The 20,240-nt window shown below is 42.8% G+C and overlaps 1 protein-coding gene across 1 annotated transcript in view; it reads right to left on the reverse strand.

Moving 5' to 3' along the window:
* The window catches only part of SYNE2 (spectrin repeat containing nuclear envelope protein 2), a 286,324-nt gene that overhangs the window by 89,896 nt on the left and 176,188 nt on the right, over window positions 1-20,240 (reverse strand). The window contains exons 63-74 of the mRNA XM_047079535.1: window positions 19,825-19,935; window positions 16,480-16,596; window positions 12,629-12,859; window positions 8,496-8,678; window positions 7,114-7,242; window positions 6,480-6,601; window positions 6,195-6,336; window positions 4,619-4,750; window positions 3,107-3,259; window positions 2,772-2,981; window positions 1,081-1,182; window positions 78-197 (exon numbers count right to left, since the gene is read on the reverse strand). Coding sequence (XP_046935491.1) covers window positions 78-197; window positions 1,081-1,182; window positions 2,772-2,981; window positions 3,107-3,259; window positions 4,619-4,750; window positions 6,195-6,336; window positions 6,480-6,601; window positions 7,114-7,242; window positions 8,496-8,678; window positions 12,629-12,859; window positions 16,480-16,596; window positions 19,825-19,935 — 1,752 coding nt within the window. The remainder of the gene's footprint in view (window positions 1-77; window positions 198-1,080; window positions 1,183-2,771; window positions 2,982-3,106; window positions 3,260-4,618; window positions 4,751-6,194; window positions 6,337-6,479; window positions 6,602-7,113; window positions 7,243-8,495; window positions 8,679-12,628; window positions 12,860-16,479; window positions 16,597-19,824; window positions 19,936-20,240) is intronic.

The following is a 20,240-nucleotide window of genomic DNA, read 5'->3' on the forward strand; positions in this document are numbered from 1 at the left end:
TTCTGGAAGAACAAGAAAGTCTCACTCCCTTATAATCATAGCGATTCACTGACCGAATGTTTTCTGCTCACACATACCTCTAATTTGTAAACCTCTTGCAGTAACACATAAGGTAAACGAAGCCTCTCCCCTTCGTCTCTTAGTTTTGCCACTCGGCTCTCGGAGTTCTGCAGCTCCACTGTATACACATCTGCTTTCTACAGTGAGAGACAATGCAAAAAAGCAAACCCTTTCAGAAGCCAGAGAAGTGCGCATATTCATTGTAAAAGAATGAAACCGTACAGAAAAAATTAAGGGAAAAATGAAAGTCCCACTTCTCCTCCCTCACCTCCAGCTTCTCCCGGAAAATTTGTCCCCAACACGTTTGAAGCACGGACCAGAAGTACATGTGCACATCCTTAAACTTAATGAACGCACACATCACTCCGTTCTGCAGGCTGCCTCCTTACTTACCAGCTGCTCTGCAAATCAGTACAAATACCGGACTCCTTGCAAATGGACACACACTGCTTTTCTAAGAGTCTGCTCTTAATGCCTTTTGGGCTATCGAAGCGTTTTTAGTTCAAGCAGTGCTGCTAGGTCCATCCTTGAGTATTTATATACACGTTTCTCTATGCCCTTGTCTTCCTTCCTTAGGATAAGTGCAACCCCTATAGCACTATCTGTCCACAGAAGGTCCTCAATTCATACTTGCTGAATAAAGGAATGAAGTGAGCCTACTGTGGGTGGAAGCGCATTCACACGTAAAATTCTGATTTATAGCCAACCGATCCTGAGAAGCTGGACAAATTCTCCTCCCGAGAGAATGGGAGTCTCATTTCCTAATGCTCTCACTGACCCTGCACAAACTTCCATTTTTGCCTGGTTGATAGGTGACCATGGTGTTGTGTCGGTTTAATTTACTCTTCATAAGGTACTACTTATGAGATATTTTTAAAGGTCCACATAAAGAGTTCTCGTTTCTATTTGTTTACTCTAGCCTTGCCACTGCTCCCAAAGGAAAGTGCTTCAGAAACACAGCTTCTACACAAAACTCTTTGGTCCAAGGTCAGATCAGTGTAATTGTTTTGACTTGATTACCTGAAGCTGTTCATCAATACTCTGGCCACTAATTTCATTCAAAGACTGTTGTAAAGATGTTTTATTCTTAGTAAGTTGGTCATACAATCGCTTTATTTCATTCTGTATAGGAAGATAAATGCAACAAACAGTAAGAATCTCATGCGGGCCCCTTTAATACCTTACAAAAAATTTAGCCGTCCTTTAATTTTTATGCTAACAGAAGTTCCAAACATATACCAAAATAGAGGAATTGCCTAGCTTTAACAATTATTGACTTGTGACTGGTCATCTCTGCTCTGTGCCCTCCCCTGAGCCTTCTTAACTATACCTAATCTCCTTCCCCTCAGAATATTTTGAAACAAATCACAGATATTTCACCACGGTAAGTTTCGGTATGTGTTTTTAAAAGATAAAGATTCCTCCCTTTAGAAACAGTACAAAATTGGGGCGCCTGAGCGGCTGTCGGTTAAGCGTCCAACTTCAGCTCAGGTCATGATCTCACAGCTTGGGAGTTTGAGCCCCACGTCGGGCTGTGCTGACAGCTCAGAGCCTGGAGCCTGCTTCGGATTCTGTGTCTCCCTCTCTCTCTGCCCCTCCCCTGCAAGCTTTCTGTCTCTCTCTCCCTCTCTCTCTCAAAAATAAACAAACGTTAAAAAAATTTTTTTTTAATATTACAAATCAACAACCATTCCCTAGTATCATTAGCTATAGGAAAGGGTTCACATTTCTCTAATTAGCTATAATTTTTCCTTTTGGTTTGTTTGAATTGGAATCTAAATGAGGTCCAACAGGTTGCAAGGGACTAATACATGTGTTAAGTCTCTTGTGATCTGCAGGCTCCCCAACCATCTCTCTTGTTTATTCCTGGGGTTTTGGGTGGGATGGTGAAAACACAGGTCTTTTACTCTATACAGCTTCCCACGGTCTGGATTTGGCTGACCCCCACCCCCCACCCCCCCACAGTGCTGCAATGCTCTTCTCTTGTGTCTATTTTGCGTGATCAGATTGAGGTTTGACTTTACGGGCAAGACTCCTTCATAAGTGGTGTTGTGTTTCATTTCTTTTTCTCTAGTTAGGAAACTACTAGAATTGTCTGTCTGCTTGCCTCAAGTCTGTCCTCTAATCCACAGTAGTTAACAGCCAGGTGAATCTACCTGAAACATACACAGACTGTCCTTCTTTTGCTCAAAAACTTTAATGGTTGGGGCGTCTGGGTGGCTCAGTTAAGCGATCGACTTCGGCTCATGTCATGATCTCACGGCTTGTGACTTTGATCCCCGCGTCAGGCTCTGTGCTGACAGCTCAGAGCCTGGAGCCTGCTTCGGATTCTGTGTCTCCCTCTGTCTCTCTACCCCTCCCTTGCTCATGCTCTCTTTCTTCTCAAAAATAAATAAAAACATTTAAAAAATAAAAAAAAAAAACTTTAATGGCTCCCTGTTACTGAGAAATCCTCCCCTAGGACAATCATTAATGACTAAATGTAACACAGGAAAGAAACAGTTCATTAGCCCGATCTAACAAATTCATACCGCAACTTTGGGAAGGACCTCGCTTTCAAATGGTCTCCAAACACAGGCACCGAACTAATCTAAAGACCTTCACAGAAAGAACCTCTCACCACTTTCCTTAGCAATTCCTAATCATGACTGCCACCAGGAATAGGAATGAATAGAAATTAGCCAAAGTAGGCTGAGTGCCTAGCCCTGTACCTGATAACTGCGGTTATAGTCGAGGCCAGCTTTTAGGGACTTGCTCCTAGAGGCAGCTGTGGCCTGGGTGTGCTCCAGGTAGACTTGGAGGTTATTAAAACATTCATGGAACAAGTCGGCATTCTTCCCAGACCAAGTCATGGCTTTCAAAAGATCATCCTTCTTATCACCCATAGCTAAGTAAAGTTTTTTCAACTCAAGAGCCAGTGTCTGCGAAGAGGTGAGAAGGAAAGACACAGTGAATAGACTCTGACTTTAAGAGGCTTCAGCTCTGGCTTAAACAGTGGGCTGTTTGCAGCAACGGCCAACACATGGGCTTATTGGAAATTCCTTACCTCGTAGTGCACCTGCCGAGCACAGACATCCTCTCTGAAGAGCCCAGGTGTCTGCAGCATCTCCTCCACACTGGCAAGGCACTGACTGAGGGTCAGAAATAGCTCAAATAATTTTTTATCCAAATTTATGTATGTTTCTTCTGTCATGTTTTCCTGAATCAAGAGGAAAAAAGAAAAAAATAAATATTAGGATTCCTTGCCTTCCTAAGCCTCCATTTTCCCTGGTTTTGTTATGGTTTACAATTTACGTTATACTTTTTTATAATTGGTTGTTTTGAACACTTTGTGAATCAGGTAGAAGAATAAACAAATACAATTAAGATGTTAAGTCTGAGAAAAACAAGTTTAAGAAACTCAACGCTTGGTAGTGAGTAACCATTGAAATGGAATTAAAAGGTAAATAACAAGATGAAGGACTTCCTTAGCGGGGCCATCCATGTGGAAGTGTGGTCCCAAGGAAAGCATACTATCCCTCTTCCCACGGCTCCCTGCCTCCCACATTGTAAGGTAGGAGAAAGTGGGTTAATGGAATCAAGTACAGCCTGGAGAAGGAAAAGAAGACATTTGAAAGGGATGATTGGGAAGAGGTACAGTATCTTAAAGATAGATGGTAGGCACGGCATGGTAACTACAGTTAATAAATGCTGTGTTACATATTTGAAAGTTGTCAAGAGAGTAGATCTTAAAAGTTCTCATTTCAGGAAAAACATTTTTATAACTGTATGTGGTGATGGATGTTAGATTCATTGTGGTGATCATTTCACAAAATGTACAAATATTGAATCATTATGGTGGACACCTGAAGCTAATATGTCAGTTACATCTCAATAAAAAAAAAGATATGGATGGGCTGTGGAGTGGGGGTGGAAATTAGAAGTGTTATAAATGGGCTGATTGTGAGAATTAAGGCCATCCTTAGATGTACAACTTCAAGGGAGGCACCTAGGGTTGTGCGATTGTGTCCTAGTGAGTTTGGGAGCCACAAGGTCTCCTTATATTTTAGCATAAGCTGTTGGAGCCACCTCTTTTTCTTTACCAATGAACACCCTGAATTCTTGACCAGGCACAAGATATTTAGAAGCATGCGAAAGCTAGTAATCACCCCAATTTAGATTCTATTTCCTATGGTCTTCTCTGGTTGATACTTAACATTACCCAGCACACTGTTTCAGCATTCAGCTTAGTCAAGGTTGGAAATCTTGTCAATACTCCCCTCCTTCCTTACCCTTCCAATCACAGAGCACCACTGCAGACAGTACTAATCAACAACGATCCTCGTTCCTGCCGATCTTAGACTTGGGTTCAATGATCTTTGTACATGGTGGTCTCGGCAGGTGCTACCACAGTCATCAGAGTTGGCAAGAGATAAACTCTACTTGCAATTCTAGGACCCATTCCACCATGGATTCTACCATTTATTCAATTTGAAAAATGATGGCTAATTTACAATGTCACATTTCCCTTCTTTTTTTGATATTGCAGTGAGGAAAATATGTAATGTGAAGCTGCTACCTGGGTCTGAAGATTATTTGCCTCTTGACGCAGGTCTTCAAGCTGTGTGGTATATGTTTTCAGTTCTTCAGTTGTTGGGTATCTAAAGTTATACACACTCACACTGGGTAGAATACTCATATTTGTGGCAACCTATATGAAAAAAGAGAAACCTCATTACAATTTGAGATCCTGCTGCTGTTAACGTTAAACAGCAAAAATGCTTTTACACGTGCTATCTTCCAAGTTACTTTCTTGGTAAATGTTTTTGTCTACCTTGTCACTTGTAAGAAAAAATTAAATTTTAAATATTGTGGACAGCTTTGAAAGGTCATGAAAAGCTTCACTTAGACACTTGAGGGTCTATTGAGATAACAAAATGAGGCAAGATAAACCATAACTTGAAAATAGAGTAAAATCCCTAATGTTTCAATTTGGTAGCAATGCCATTCACGTTATGAGGTTAGCGGTTTCTCTTCCCATTTATTGGTAGACCCCTGGTATAGAGCCAACTCTTAGAATAGTCCCCTCCAGGTACAGACTTGCATCTTGATCTGTTACTGGAAAGCTAAATAAGCATTAAAAATTAGCTGTGTCTCTAGAAGACAGAAAGATTCAGAGTTAATTCCCTTTTCAAATTAGAAAACTAATAAATACAAAGAAACAGAGTTGGGTGGTGTCAGATTCTGCCTGGGGAAAAGAACTGATGATGTTCTGCGGATGGAAAGAGAACAATATACGTGTTACAGTGTGTATGAACGAGGAGAAACCAAGACTAAAGCCAATGAGTTTAATTCAACATCAATAGGCCAGAAAAGGTTTTCGGCAGAATAGAACAGGAAAGTTCCCACCAGACTGGAGAACTGGGCAACAGGCGGTAACCTTTGCCCAGGCAGGTTGGGTGCAAAGTTGAAGGCAGAAGCTTGATAGCTGTGACCAACAGTGTTAATCTGCTCACGGGCTCCCTGCTCAGAGAGAAATCCAGCAGCAGCTGGCCCAGCATGATTAAGAACTGTGACGGCAGTAAGACAGCGTGTTTGTGGGACACAGGTACTTGGCACACTGTAGATTCCAAATCATCTTGATGAATGAATGACGCTAATATAGCATTGTATCATTAAAACATTAAACAATTAAAACAGTTAACAATTAAAACATTAAAAAAGTGTTTAAAAAAAAAAACATATTATTCATTCCTTTATTCATTCACCATATTGAAACTGAGACTTCACAATGTTTCAGATACTGTGCCAGGCACTCAAATGTGAACCAGGCAGACATGGTCTTTTCTTCCTATACCACTTAATGGGGGAATACAGACAAATAAACAGGTACTCAGTATCGTAAGAGCTGTGATTAGGGAAGCTCAGAGTGCCACAAAAGCACAAAGGAGTGGCACTTCACGCAGACTTCCAGGGGGGTGAAAAAGGGTCGGCCAGATGAAAAACCCACTTGGCATCTTCGCTTTCTGAAAACCAACGATTTTATTTCCGCCTAACGCGGAACATGTATACGGGTACTTAATGAATGCTTGTTGCATTTTCAAAGACAAATGTGTTTATTTATGATTTACACCGTGTGCGTCACATCCACTGACCTGAGGCTGCACAAGCTGAGGTAGCGGTAGCCCGATCTTTGATGACAGTTCGTGACGTAGATATTGCCACTTATCCCCACTTTGGCCCTGAGTTGACAAGACTGAGTCTGGAGCATCCTTTGCGGGGCTAGATGCCTTAATGCTTTTAAAGGGAAATAAAAGGTGAAAAGAATAATCAACAGATAATTTTGGTTGCATTCGGTAAGAGTTTTAGAAGTGATTTAAGAAGAAATGCTCTGAATTCCCCCAACCATAGCTGAATGTCCAACTCTAAAAATGTCTTACCTCTCAGATGATTTCTGAGGTGTATCTTTATCAGGTTGGCAAAACTGGGGCCGTATTTTCTTAGCATTAAATTCTACGAATTTGATGAAATCTTTCTGTTCCGTTGGTTTTAACTCCAGGACCTATCATTGAATGAGATTCAAATGGTCCAGTCAAAGTTTTCCAATGACAGCCAATGGTTTCTTCTGTTGAGAGCATCTCATTTTGAACCATTTCCTAAATTATTATCTACTATTTCCCTTTCTTGCTTGCTTGTTCCCCTAAACTTTTATTTCTCAAAAACCTACTTCAAGTATTCACACAAAGATCAAGTAAATATTACAATATATGCTACACACATGGAAAGTCCCCTAAAATATGCAAAACACGTTTAGAAACAATAGGGAAAGAGGTGTTACAGTTAGAGAGGTAAGTCCCCCTGAAGGTATTTACTTAGTGAGAAATAAGATGCAAATCAATAAAATAGCAAAGTTAGAGTGTCCCCACCTGCAGAAGGCGAAAGCAAGGTGGGTGTTGCAGTAAATGCTTACCACTCACACACACCCTCCAGGAGCAGTTTGGTACTTAGTTCAAAGGGAAATTCCATACGGAAGCCTTTATTCTTATCCTTATATCTGTTAAGGGCTGCAATTACCTGTTGCTGCTGGAAATCTTTTTGTCTGCTGAATTGTGGCCTTTCACTTACAACAGGTTCAAGTTCAGAAAGGTTATCTGGTTGGAGATCATTTTGATGCTCTGAAGGTTTCTTTAGTGTGGCAGAATGCTGCAAAACATTTTATGATGGCACACTATTTAAAAAATGACTCCCTTTATTTTAGTCCTACTAATGAGACCGCATAATGGGAAAGTTTTATATGAAGTGACTAGGTTTCACTATTTATTACAAGTATATACTATGATTTAAGGTAGTTGTTTCAAAACAACTTCAAAAAACCATTACGTTTGATGAAGTGGTCATTTTATTTATTTTTTTAAATGTTTATTTTTGAGAGGGAGACAGAGTGCGAGCAGGGGAGGGGCGGAGAGAGAGGGAGACACAGAATCCGAAGCAGGCTCCAGGCTCTGAGCTGTCAGCACAGAGCCCGACACGGGGCTTGAACTCACGGGGTGTGAGATCACGACCCGAGCCAAAGTCGGATGCTTGACCGACTGAGCCACCCAGGCGCCCCTGAAGTGGTCATTTAATTTTCTCAGTGTAATTCATCCAATGAATTACTAAAAACTAGGAAATGTATTGCTTCTCTGTTTTAAGAACAAAGTAAAACACACACACCCCGAAAAGAGAAATAGTACTAATGCTTATAAATGCAAATTTCCCATAGGCCCAAAACATTTTTTCAAAAGAGAGGACATATGAGGATGAAAGGGGAACCACAGAGTCTGTGTATCTGCAGCCAATCTTATTTCTGTGAATGTAGGTCCTTTGAGTAGGAACCACCATCTCCTAAGTATAGATGCAAATTTTATACAGTAAGGCTCTACTCATAAGACACGCATTTGCATTTATACAGAATGCTTTTGAAAGTCACGAGAACAGTTCAACTGCATGACACTTCCATCAGTATATGTATTTGCAAGTAACAGAACGTATCCTGGAAACAGTTTTTCTATTTCTGATGTCTAACTTTAAGCTTCTCAAAAAGAAATTTTAATCTTCACTATTGGCCCTTCATTTTCCAGTCAAGTGGGGTGACACATTACCTTTCAACCTTATCTTTCTTTTGCGAAGAGGGCCTACACCACACCTCATTACCAGTGAGAACCATCAATCCAGTCAAACCAACCCAATGCAGACCAACGCCGTCCCTAACAAGAGCCTAGGTAGGAAAACTGCAGGGCAAAATGGAATCAGTAACACAAGTCAGTACAACCTTCCCTTACAGTTTGAAGATGCTTCATTCCCTCTTACGTAGTAGAATTTCTTCTGTGGCTGTCTTATCACCTCTGCCAGAATGCCTTCCTGGTGGTTCTATCAGATCATCTACCCACTCACGTCTACACGTGGCCGTGTCTTACCTGGTCTTCATTGTATTTCTCCTGAAGCATGATCTGGACTTTTTCCAAATTGCACTTCACAGTCTTTAGTTTCAAGGAAAGAGCTTCAGCCTCCTGATGAGTGGCCCCACTGTCTCCAGGCCCCCGATCTTTGCAGCTCTCTAGCAGAGACGCAACCTTGTGCTCGATTTCCGTTAGCATGGCCTTGGAAACAAAATCGTTTCATCATTCAAGGTTTTGGTCTTGAACAAGTATTATACTCTACGATGAGGCAGATTCACTCGGTCTACCTACCGTACACAACAAGTCTCGGAAACACAGACTGGAAGGGACCTTGGGCAAACAACAAGGACGATTTCCACGTAACTCCTGAGCTTTTGGATAGGGGTGCCATTGAGCAAACCCAGCTTGCAGATGTCACCCCCCACAATAATCTAAGTGACTCCATAATCACTTTAGAAAACACAGCTGAATGTATCCAGCACAGCATAGTGGTTAAGAACACAGACCCTGGGGCGCCTGGCTGGCTCAGTTGGAAGAGCTCGTGACTCTTGATCTTAAGGGTAGTGAGTTCGAGCCCCGTGGTGGGTGTAGATTACTTAAGTAAACAAATAAACGTAAAAACAAAAAAAACACAGACACCGGAACTAGACTCTGTGAGGTCAGATCCCAGCCCTGCCACTTAGCAGCCGGGTAAACGTGGGCACCTTCCTTTGTACGAGTGTGCCTTCAGTCGTCTGTAAAATGGGGGTAATAACAGAACTTACCTCCTAAGGGTCCCTTGGAGGAGTTAAGAGTTAAAATCCATTCGCTCTGGCCAGTGCTCGACTAGTGTCATCTTCTCCCCACTATCCTAACCTTTTCCTGTTGCAATCCGAGTGTTGAGTAGTAATAATAATAAAAAGACAAAATTTGCACAGAAGCCTTTGAAAGTTCTTTCCCTTGATCTTTGCCTCCTCTTTTTCAAGTCAAATAAACTTCCAAAACATCCGAAGAAGATCACAGAAGAAATAATTTGGAACCTAAAACACTTAGTCATTGATACCGCTGGCCAATTTACACAGAGATCTAAAAATAAATCAGCCAGATGAAGTAAGTTTCCCTGTAAGTCAATGTCACTGTATTCCTCCCGACAGATCAAGTTTGCTGTCTCCTGTGGCTCCGGAGCCCACGCGGTCACGTCAACTGACCGGCATACCATATGGCAGCAACATGCAAACTCACATTCTAGCCCCGGGATCACTGGGGCTAAAACTTGGCGTGTGCCTGAGAAGTTGTTCAGCTCTTTGAGAGAAACTTAGGAAAAACTGTCCTTAAGACAGATTTTCAAACAATCTATTCTGATAACTCCTCTATCCAAGCAAACTACTTGTATCCTGTACAGACTCTTGTAAGCATAAACAATATGTAATCACAGATTTTAGAGCGGCTACAAAGAGAATGTACTACAATTTTGTGCTCTTTTCCTCCATTCAGCTTTTTTTTTTCTTAAAGCGAGAGCGAGAGAACGAGTGGAGCAGAGAGAGAGGGAGAGAGACAGAATCCTCAGCAGGCTCCCAACTGTCGGTGCAGAGCCCGATGCGGGGCTTGAATTCACAAACCACGAGATCATGACCTGAGCTGAAATCAAGAGTCGGACGCTTAACCAACTGAGCCACCCAGGTGCCCCACCATTTAGCTTTTTTTTTATTTTTTTTTTCAACGTTTTTTATTTATTTTTGGGACAGAGAGAGACAGAGCATGAACGGGGGAGGGGCAGAGAGAGAGGGAGACACAGAATCGGAAACAGGCTCCAGGCTCCGAGCCATCAGCCCAGAGCCCGACGCGGGGCTCGAACTCACGGACCGCGAGATCGTGACCTGGCTGAAGTCGGACGCTTAACCGACTGCGCCACCCAGGCGCCCCCCATTTAGCTTTTTAAAAATGTTTGAGAGACGGAGAGCGAGCGAGCACGTGCACACGCTAACATGGGCTGGGGAGGGGCAGAGAGAGAGAGAGGGAGGGAGAGAGAGAGAGAGGGAGGGAGGGAGGGAGGGAGAGGGAGAGGGAGAGAGACAGAGAGAGAGAGAGAGAGAGAGAGAGAGAGAGAGAATATCCCACGCAGGCTCCAGGCTGTCAGCACAGAGACCAACACGGGGCTCGATCTCACAAACCGCGGTCAAACCAGGTGGGACACTTTATATGCTGACAGCTGACCCCAAAACATTGAGCCAATCAGACAGAATTATCAGACATTAGCGGATCCAGAGTTTTCCAGGATGACATAATTTTTGCCGGTATAACAGAGAAACAAAACAATAGCTGTTTTTAATAATCAAGGCTGAACATTTCTTCTCAAATATTAAATTACCAAATATAATTTGTTCTCGACTTATCTGTTTGTTCCTCTCCTTGGACCTTCTCCCACGGGGAACTTAATGTTTTTTACAGACTACTATAAGGCTTCTTATAGGTTTCAGTATTAAGTTGCGCATGCCATGGTGTTATATAAATGAGCCAAAGATGGCCCCTGCATATTGGTCCCTATTTTGCTTATTTTTTCACAGCAGGCTAGAACCATTAGCTCCAATCCTACTGGCACCAAACTCAAGGCGGGACCCTCCACCTGCCTGCCATGGTTAAGACAAACTCTGGGGCTCTAGAAGACCGGAGCCTCTCTTGCCCCCTGGAACTCTCTGACGTCACCTAGATACACGAGCCCCTCTGGATTCCTTGCTCCCCTGAGTGTCCCTTTGCCCTCCTCCCCTTCCAGGTCGGGGTCCCACCGCCATTCCAAGCCACAGCCTCTGAAAGGGCGCCTGAAGAGAGGGACTTTCCCATCCCTTAAGATCCTGCCCAAATGTTGCCCAAATAAAGCTTGCTGTGTGCTGCTGCCACCTTGTGGTTGTGTCCTTCCCTTGAGCAGCCCCCACATACTTGAGCTCTCTACAAGTGGCCTCGGGAAGGGATTCTCTCGGGTGACCTAGGAATCCGCAAAGGGTCTACCCAATTGGCATATCGATCCCAGATGGCTGCAAGTGGCTGGGACTCAACGTCTCCAACACCTCAGGTTCAATTCAGCACAACGCTGCCCGGTGCGGTAGCACCTTTTCCAGACTCCCCCGTTCCTCGTCATCCAGGCCAAGCAGTGGTGCTAGTATTTAAGTGAACCCACCCCATCAAGAGCTGACTTTTGGGGTCAGAGGTGGGGAGCTAGCTGCCTGGGGAAGGAGGTCAGCCTGCCCACCTGGGTGTCCCACATGAGGCAGGCGCTGGATATTGTAAGACTATGGGCCTGAGCGGAGAAAGGACGAACAAGGTTGGGCTCCCTCCGACTCCAAACGGGCTCCAGTGGGAGGAGCTCCCTGTGGCCGGGCCAGTGTGATGGGGTACTCTGGGAGGAAGTCCTCATTCCTGGTGTCTGCTATGGCAGACACGTGAGCCAATCAGACATCAGGCCAAAGCTGGTCTCTGCACCCTCGGAGAAGACACCTCAACCATCGTGACACTCCATTATGCTGCCGTGATGTCATCCTTCTGGCTTCTCTCTGGAGGGATACAGGGATCCCAACCTTCGGGCTGAGTCAGCAGCACTACTCAAAGTGACTCAAGGCAAGTTTATATACCTGTCTCTTCCCCACGCCCCAGCCCCAAGAAAGAGTAGGAGCATTCACAGTAAAATGGCAGCAAAGCCCTTTTACACTGTACGTGCAATCTTGCAAATAACGATATTCGGTTTCATTTCAGATGAACGAAAATTCAAAGAACTTATTATGAAAATAAATAACAGCATTGATTGAGCACTTTTTATATACTTGATACACTAGACACTGGTTCTTGTACCTTATCTCCTTTAACCCTGTCAAAGTCCTAGGAGATAACCTACCCCATGAGAAAAACGAGGTGAAAAGCCAACATCCTCAAGTTCACAGTTAACGTGAGGGGGGGCTGGACTTGGACTGTAGATTCTAGAGCTCTTACCACAACCGTCTCTCCAAATGCCCTGATTACGTAAATCTCCTCAAAGAATTACCCAGAGGACAAAAGTTGAGGCCAAGATAAACAGGGGGCAGAGTAACAGGAAGGGACACACTGCTGCTTTGAAGGAAATTCACCCATTCTTGGCAGGTGATTGGTGAAGAGGCAGGCCACCAACTCCGGCCCATCGGCCTTACCTGGCACCCTACCAGCTGCTGTTCCACCAACTGCTGCATGTCCGCGTTTAATGTTTCCGGCTCGAATGCCACGTTGGCTTGGTGCAGCCACAGCTCCAGCTCGGCCACCTGGGTCTTGCAAGCATGGAGGATGTCTGCAGGCTTCAGCCTGGGTTTCTCCACCGTGGCCTCCAAGTCCCCGTGCTCGTCAGAAAAGCCCAGAGCTGCGGCCTTGAGAGGACGTGTGGCGCCCTAAGATAAACCCAAGGATAATCCAGCAGTGAAAAGCCACGGAGTCCAAAGTTTTCAGGGCTGAACTCGCAAGAACCTGTGAACTTCCAGCATTTCCCCAGTTAAAAGAAAACAAACAAGGGCAGAAGAAATAAGAAAGAGAAAAGAGAAATGCACCTCCACGCTCATGGCAACAATCACGTGACCCGGTGCCCCAGGTTTCCAAGGAGCTGATCTGCATGTACACAGGTAGTGTTCCCAGGCACGGAGGACGCAAATGGGCTCGCAGTTCATTAAACAGCAAGTGGGCCCCAGGAGACAGGTGAGTGTGAGGGGAGAGGGTGTGCATGTGGGTGTGCGTGTCTGAAACTTTTCAGCGAATTGGCCAGCGTTTGAATTTGTGTGACACATGATTAAGCAATGCTTACATTGCTGTGAGCTCTGATCTAACAGAAAAAAAGGGCTCTTGACACATGGGCTGGGATACAAGGTTACGTTAGAGTAGGTTAGAAATATTTTAGCGCTTCCCCTCCCCCCCAACATACATGCTACTACTCATCTAAATTTCTCCCTATTAAAAGTAGCTTGAGTCAAATAAAGAGCTTCGGTGGGGTAATCTGGACATTTTTCTCCTATCCTTCAGAGAGAATACCTGAAACAAATTTTCACCATCTAGATACTCAAATATTATTAAGGACTAGATGCTTCTAGTAAAAGACAGCATGATGTAGGACATGTTCTGTTTACAGAGAATACCTGGGTTGCTTATCAGTCCAAAAGAAAAATGTCTTCCAGATACCAAGTCCAGGCATTCTATTAATAATATATTAGATATTTTCAATTTGGAAGTAAAAGATGATCTGATACAGAGACATATTTGCTTCCAACATCCTTTTCCAGAATATTGGAAGATTCTATCGACCGTTCTAGAGAAATGCCTCTAGGGATAAGGATCGGTGTTTTGCGCTAAAAATTATTGATCTCAATAAATATTTTATCAATTACGATTATGCTGAAATACGAAGTTTTCTATATAAGACTCTGCTAACATTAGCATCTAATAAGGCACAATTCTGGCCGCAAATTTCTAATGGGGATTGTTGACAAGTGTATACCCTCCTTCAACTCAAATGCACATTTCCCAGTGTCTGTAGAATTTTATTTAAACAGAGAGCTTTCAGTACAACAGAAGTAAACAAAATAGGCAGGTGGTAACAAAAACATGCAGGGTGTGAAAATACCCCTTTTTCACACACATGGGGAGTATCAGGAAAGCTGGCTTAGCAGAAGTTGTACTTGTTCCCCTTGACCATTAACTTCACGTATGTTTGCTCTTTTCTGCCAAAACGCACTTTCTCCCTTGCCTTCATCAGTATTTTTTTTTTTTTTTTCAAGAATCCCCTTCTTAAGGAGGTCTTCCCTTGCCCTGTGATTCTCGGCAGAGTCGGGTCTACGCTTGGATTCAGCTGGTTTCAATTTTCTTTTTGAATTCTGTTTTTTTTAAATGTTTATTTATTTTGAGAGAGAGCAAGCAGGGGAGGGACAACGAGAGAGAGAGAGAGAGAGAGAGAGAGAGACAGACAGACAGAGAGACAGACAGAGAATCCCAAGTGGGCTCCACGCTGTCAGTGCGCAGCCCCACGCGGGGCTTGAACTCATGAACCGTGAGATCATGACCTGACGCTTAACCCACATGAGCCACCCAGGTTCCCTTTAATTGATTTCTTTTAAAAGACAACACCTGTGTGATTGTCCGGCCAGACACCCAATTGCTAGTCATCTGATTGTTTTCTAGTTTTCAGGTATTGCTATAATTTAGTGGCAAAGCTTTTAGGATCCTCTTTTTTTTTTTTGTCACCTGAGGTAACAATCAGTAATATTAATTAATTAGTCTGTAATAACAGATTTACCATCCACCTTCTTTATTTATTCAAAAACATGATCGGAGCACCTAATCGTATACCACACACATTTTTTAATGGCAATATTGAATTTCTTTGCTTTTTCACTCACTGAATTAATCAGAAAACAAGGAAGCTGGATCACTAATCTGGGTTTTATTTGCTAGTTATTTAAAACCGAAAAGAATCCAAAGGTGAATGGGAGAAAAAAAGAACATTTGCAACCATAGAAACCGCAATAGCTAAAGGTGGCCTGGGAAACCTGCCAGTAACCAGTTCATCCACCTCTTTTCATAGTCAAAGAAACCCAAGTTCGTTTACCACTTAAGCAATTCACACACCTCCCTTTTCACCACATTGCTTCTCAGAAGCTCAGGCCCAGACATAAGTTATTCGCCTGAGGTCACAAGGCTCTGCTATCTTTTAGCCTAGAGTCTACAGTTTTTTCCACAATCACACCCCTGCTGAATATCTTCTCTAAATGATAGCCCCAAATTCTAAAAGCAGAATGATTTAAGTGGTATTTTATGACTGCACATCTTGAGGGGCTAAAAAGTATTACCACCATTTCTTGTTAAAGAGAATCATGGCATTTCTACCGCATAATTGTAAATTAAACTACCTAACTCTCTTTTGGGCTCTAGGGCCAGACCCCCATGCTAAGTGTGATACACAGATCCTCTCATTATCGCCCACCACAAGCCCTCATTATTTCCAGTGCACAGATGAGGAAATTAAGGCACAGAGAGGTGATTCAGATTGCCTGTGGTCACCCAACAAGTAAGCAGAAGCAGGATTCAATCCCTGATTTCCATTATGCCTTGGGGTCTCCAAGTCCACATTCTTCTCGTGACCTTGCCAATGCTCTCGTATCTAATTTGCCTCTCAGTTCGTGAATGTCCTACTGCTTGGTTTCCGCAGCAACAGGATTCCGTTAAAATGCAGGTGAATTATCTGGCAGTGGCTGTATGTCATGCCAAAATACCAACCCTTTAAATTTACCCCTTAATATTTTACAGTCAATTCTACAAATGCCCGTAAGTCTCCCCCCCCTCCGCGAGCACCACAACACACACACACACACTTGTTCTGAAAGGCAGGATTGCCTGGCTCAAGTGCAATACCCAAGTGCACCTGCACGAACATTAGCCATGCCACCGGGATGGCGTGGTGGCGGTGTATTCTGAGGCCAAACCTACCCGGGTTTCACGTCTTTCAGTACTAAACGTTCAAATTAGGAAGGCAGTTGGGAATAGCCTAGGTTTGACTCCTCACGCCTCCATTCACCAGCTGTACCTCCACTCTTTAAATTTTGATTCCCTCATTTGTAAACTTATGGTAGCTACTAATCTACCGTATTTAATCTGAGGAATAAGCAGCAAGCCTAAATGCTTCTTATGGGATAGGCAGTTAATCAATATTAGCTCCCCTCCACCTCCGGGGCCCTCACCAGTTATGTCGACAGAAGAAAGAAATAGTTGTTAGTGGAAAGGCTTGTTCATCCTGACAAATAGGTAGCAAGCAGTAAATGATTCATCGCTCTGTGCCGTGCTTACTTTCGATGTCAACATCGATGGCAAACCTTCCAGTTCGCCAGCTTCACGGCACACGTGAAAATGTTAAAGTTCACAAAGAACTCTTGGCTTGATACACCAAATATTGCAGAACACAGAAAGCTGGTCATCCCTGGGTGCTCGTCCAGGTGCCTGAGTAGTTTGCTTGTTACCAACAGGGACTTACCTCTTCTGTTTGGTTGGGACTCAGGGAAAATTCTGGGCCTTGCTCAGCGTTTACGGAGTCTGGCACAAGAACTTGTGCCATAGCATTCTCACATGTGCTTATTTTCTCAGTAGCCTCCTGTAAAGAAAAGAACCAGAGTTCCAGATAATTTCCTGCCCTTGCTGCCAGGTGAGCTACTTTTCCTGCGCTAGCTCATTTTACATTCTCGCATGGTTGCAAAAGTGTCCAGAAAAGTCAAGCACATGTAGAGAAACATTTATTCGTTAGGAAAAAAACCAAAAAAACCAAAACAAAAAAACCCAAAAAAACCCAACTTCCTCAAGTTTGTCTTTATTTGAAAGACTTAAATTTTCCAAAGCTCTCTAGCAAATGAGGAGCATATAAGGAAATCTACAGAATTCTGTATTTAAGTGGATTAATATGAGAACTAAAATTAAATGAAATTATATGGTAAAGGCATTTCAAATAATAGGGGAAAAGATCAATTTACTAAATTTGGGAATACTCAGGTATTTCACAAAAAAAAATAACTGAATCCTTGTCTTACTTCTAATAATGGATTCTAATTGTATCTAAATTTAAATGTAAAAGTTATACTCTAAGAATTCTTGAAAAAAAAAAAGTGAATCTTTTCTAATCTAGGAGTGGGGAAGGACTTTGAAAGCATGAAAATAAAAGGAAACACTCCTGGTATTAGCAGCCTAAGAAATAAAATAGTAGTATTACCACAAAAAGCATCATAACCGAAGTTAAAAATAAAACAAACTGCATAACAGCTTACAGTGTGTTAATATCCTTAATATATTACTCTTATAAGTCAGTAAGGAAAACATCAACCCTTTTGTAGAGAAAAAAGTCAAATGGCATGAACAAGCAGTTCATAAAAGAAGAATACAAAAGGCAATAAACACTTAGATAGTCAACATTCTTAGAATATAAATGTAATTTAGACCACTGGAGAAGTTTGGCTAAAGTTGAAAATATCCAATATCAGCTTGAGGTCAAGAAAGAGGCATTTCCATGTACTCCTGGCAGGAATAAAATTGATACAGTCTTTCTAGAGGGCAGTTTAAGAATATGGGTTATATTTTAAATGGATATATACTCCGATCCAGCACTCCCATTTATTAGGTTAACCAAGGTTAAACAATGGGAAAATAGGATATATACACAAATAATTAACATCACGTGGTGGGAAAGGCGTGGCTGTTCTAATCGACCAATCTTGCTCGTTCTACTTACAAGTTGCATGATCTTAGACAAGACAACTGGAACTCTGAGCCTTTACTTTATCTTTAAAGTGGGAATATAACCTACCTCACTCATGCATGTGATTACCAAGCAAAATGACACATATAAAGCATCTAGCAGTTCCTAACAAAACATTACTTTTCGGCTTCTTGTACTGAAAATGATCGCTGCTATTAGAAAGGTAACAACCAAGAACTAAAGGGAAAGCTTAGATAAATTGGAAAGGGAGGACAGCATCATGAAGAATCTGGGATGCCAGGCTAAGAAGAATGCGTTTTAGTAGATAATCAGAATCCATGAAAGATTTCAGCATAGCAGTAATAGTTTTAGGAAAAGTCATCAGTGACTATTGTAGAAGATGTATATTTTATTTTAGGAAAAATAACTAGAGGCGGTAAACCCAAATAGAAGGCTACTCCAACAAAAGTCCAGGGCAGAAGTCACAATTGCCTGGAATAGGATGATGGCAAAATCATGGGAGGAGAAGAATGTAAAGATTGAATGGACATCACCTGGCCACTGATTAGATATGAAAGTGAGGTATCTAAGAGGACTCTGAAGTTTGTCTTAGACTCTGAGGGAACAGTGGTGCTATAAACAGACGTCGAAAAATTAGGAGGAACTAGTTTTGAAGGAAACTTGATAAAATGGGTTTGAGATGAAAGAAAATACATGCAAAAAAAGAAATCCATCAGGAAGGCAGAAATGTAAAACAGAATTAAAGGAAAGGTCAAGACAAGAGATTTGATGGGATCACTGGCAGAGGGACGACCAAACCTGTGGGAGGAGATAAAACTGCCCTGAGGGAAAGAGAAGGAAGAGAAGAGAACCCTGGATGGGGCAAGTGAAGGGGATGGGGGAGGGGCTGCAGGTAGGTGAGACAAGAAAGTGCAGAATTAAGAAAGTCAAAGGGTCCCTCATTTCAGGAAGAGATGTTGCTAGTGTCTAATGCTGGAGAGATCAATAAAGATGAGGACAAACAAAAGGGCACTAAACTGATGTTCCAGAAGGTCAATGGCAGTTTGAATAGAGCCAGGGGCAAAAACTTGATTACAAAAGGGGCCAAAGGTGAGGAGGCCAAGTAAAGATTTTGAGAGGTGAATGAGAAGCAGCACAGTAACTGACTGACCCGGAAGTAGGATCAAGAAAGTCAATGCATTAAAGTACCACGCTGAGCCCAGTACAGGACAGAAACACGTAAAACATGACGTTCTTGCCATTCACCAAACCGTGTCAGGTGTACGCATAAAAATGTGGTAAGTCATAAGTGAGGTTCAGCATGCTATCAGAATGAAGGGAGACAGCAGAGGTTTCTTGGAGGAAGTCAAAGTTGAGACAGCCTTTGTGGAGGAGGAGGAAGTCTACCTCCTGGGGAGGGGGAGACCGAATACTTCTCAGACTGAGAGGGAAGGAACCAGTCAAGAGGCAGAGACTGGAGCTACAGGTCTAGGCAGAACCCTGTGTGGAGGTGTCACGAAACAAGTGGCCTGGGGGCTAGGGCAGAGGGTAGCCCTGGACAGGAGACGGGAACAGGAGGCATTATGGATCACAATGATGCTGGGATGTTTCAGGCACAAGGGGAAAACATCACTTTCACGTTAATTTCTGATGATTTTCTAAGTTGAGGGCATTTGCCCTCGAGTTTGAGAGGTTGGAGAAGATTTAGAAGGTCATAGAGCAAAACAGACATGAATACGCATTATGCACTACTCTGTTCAAAAAGAGGATTATGGGGAGACCCCTCGCCACAATGACTTCCAAAAGAGAGACGTGTTAGATGCTTTGAAACACTACAGTGAACCTTTTGAAGGGGGACTCCTTTGAGTTATCTGTTTTGTTAGTCTCAATTCTCACATATGGAGTGCTCAGAAAATACTCTCCTGTTATCACCAAGCACCCAATAGAACTGCAAATAATAAGCAAGTACTTGGCTGTTTTTGAATTTGTGAAGACATAATGGTGAGAAACTTAAAAAAATTCAGCCCAGACAGCTTCCCCCCTCAAGCAATGTTTCAAACAAGAAATTCTTCGTACTTACTTCCCTTACTATCCCTGCCAGCTCCCAACCACCGAGTGTATTCTACTCAAAACTACCTGAATGATCGTTCCAGAGGACGAGGATGCTCTGTCTTCCTCCATGTCCTGGTCGTGCTTGCAGAGTAAAGACCAAGATCCGGAAGATCGCTCTGTCGTCTTCTCTCCATTCTAACACAGTAACCAACTGATTAGCAAAGAAGTAATTTCCTACCATCCTAAGAGCATCCTACTCCTCTCTCATATAAAACTCAGTTCACCAGGCAGTATGACTGTAGCCCTTCATTCCCCCTCTCCCTCCATTTGTCATCTCTTTCTCTGGCTAACTAAATCGTAGGGGTCCAAATGGGTGTGCTCTTCCCGAAGCCTAAAAAATACTCTGAAAAGTTGGAAGGCAGCTCACAGCACTCAAAAAAGGATCTTTAAAACCGTGCTTTAGGAATTTAATCTGCTTTGGTAAATGTAACCTTAAACAT

Source organism: Lynx rufus, unplaced genomic scaffold (assembly GCF_022079265.1).
Source record: "Lynx rufus isolate CCGP_SWC_20201006 ecotype Redwood Valley unplaced genomic scaffold, mLynRuf1.p SCAF_17, whole genome shotgun sequence".
NCBI classification, from domain to species: domain Eukaryota; kingdom Metazoa; phylum Chordata; class Mammalia; order Carnivora; family Felidae; genus Lynx; species Lynx rufus.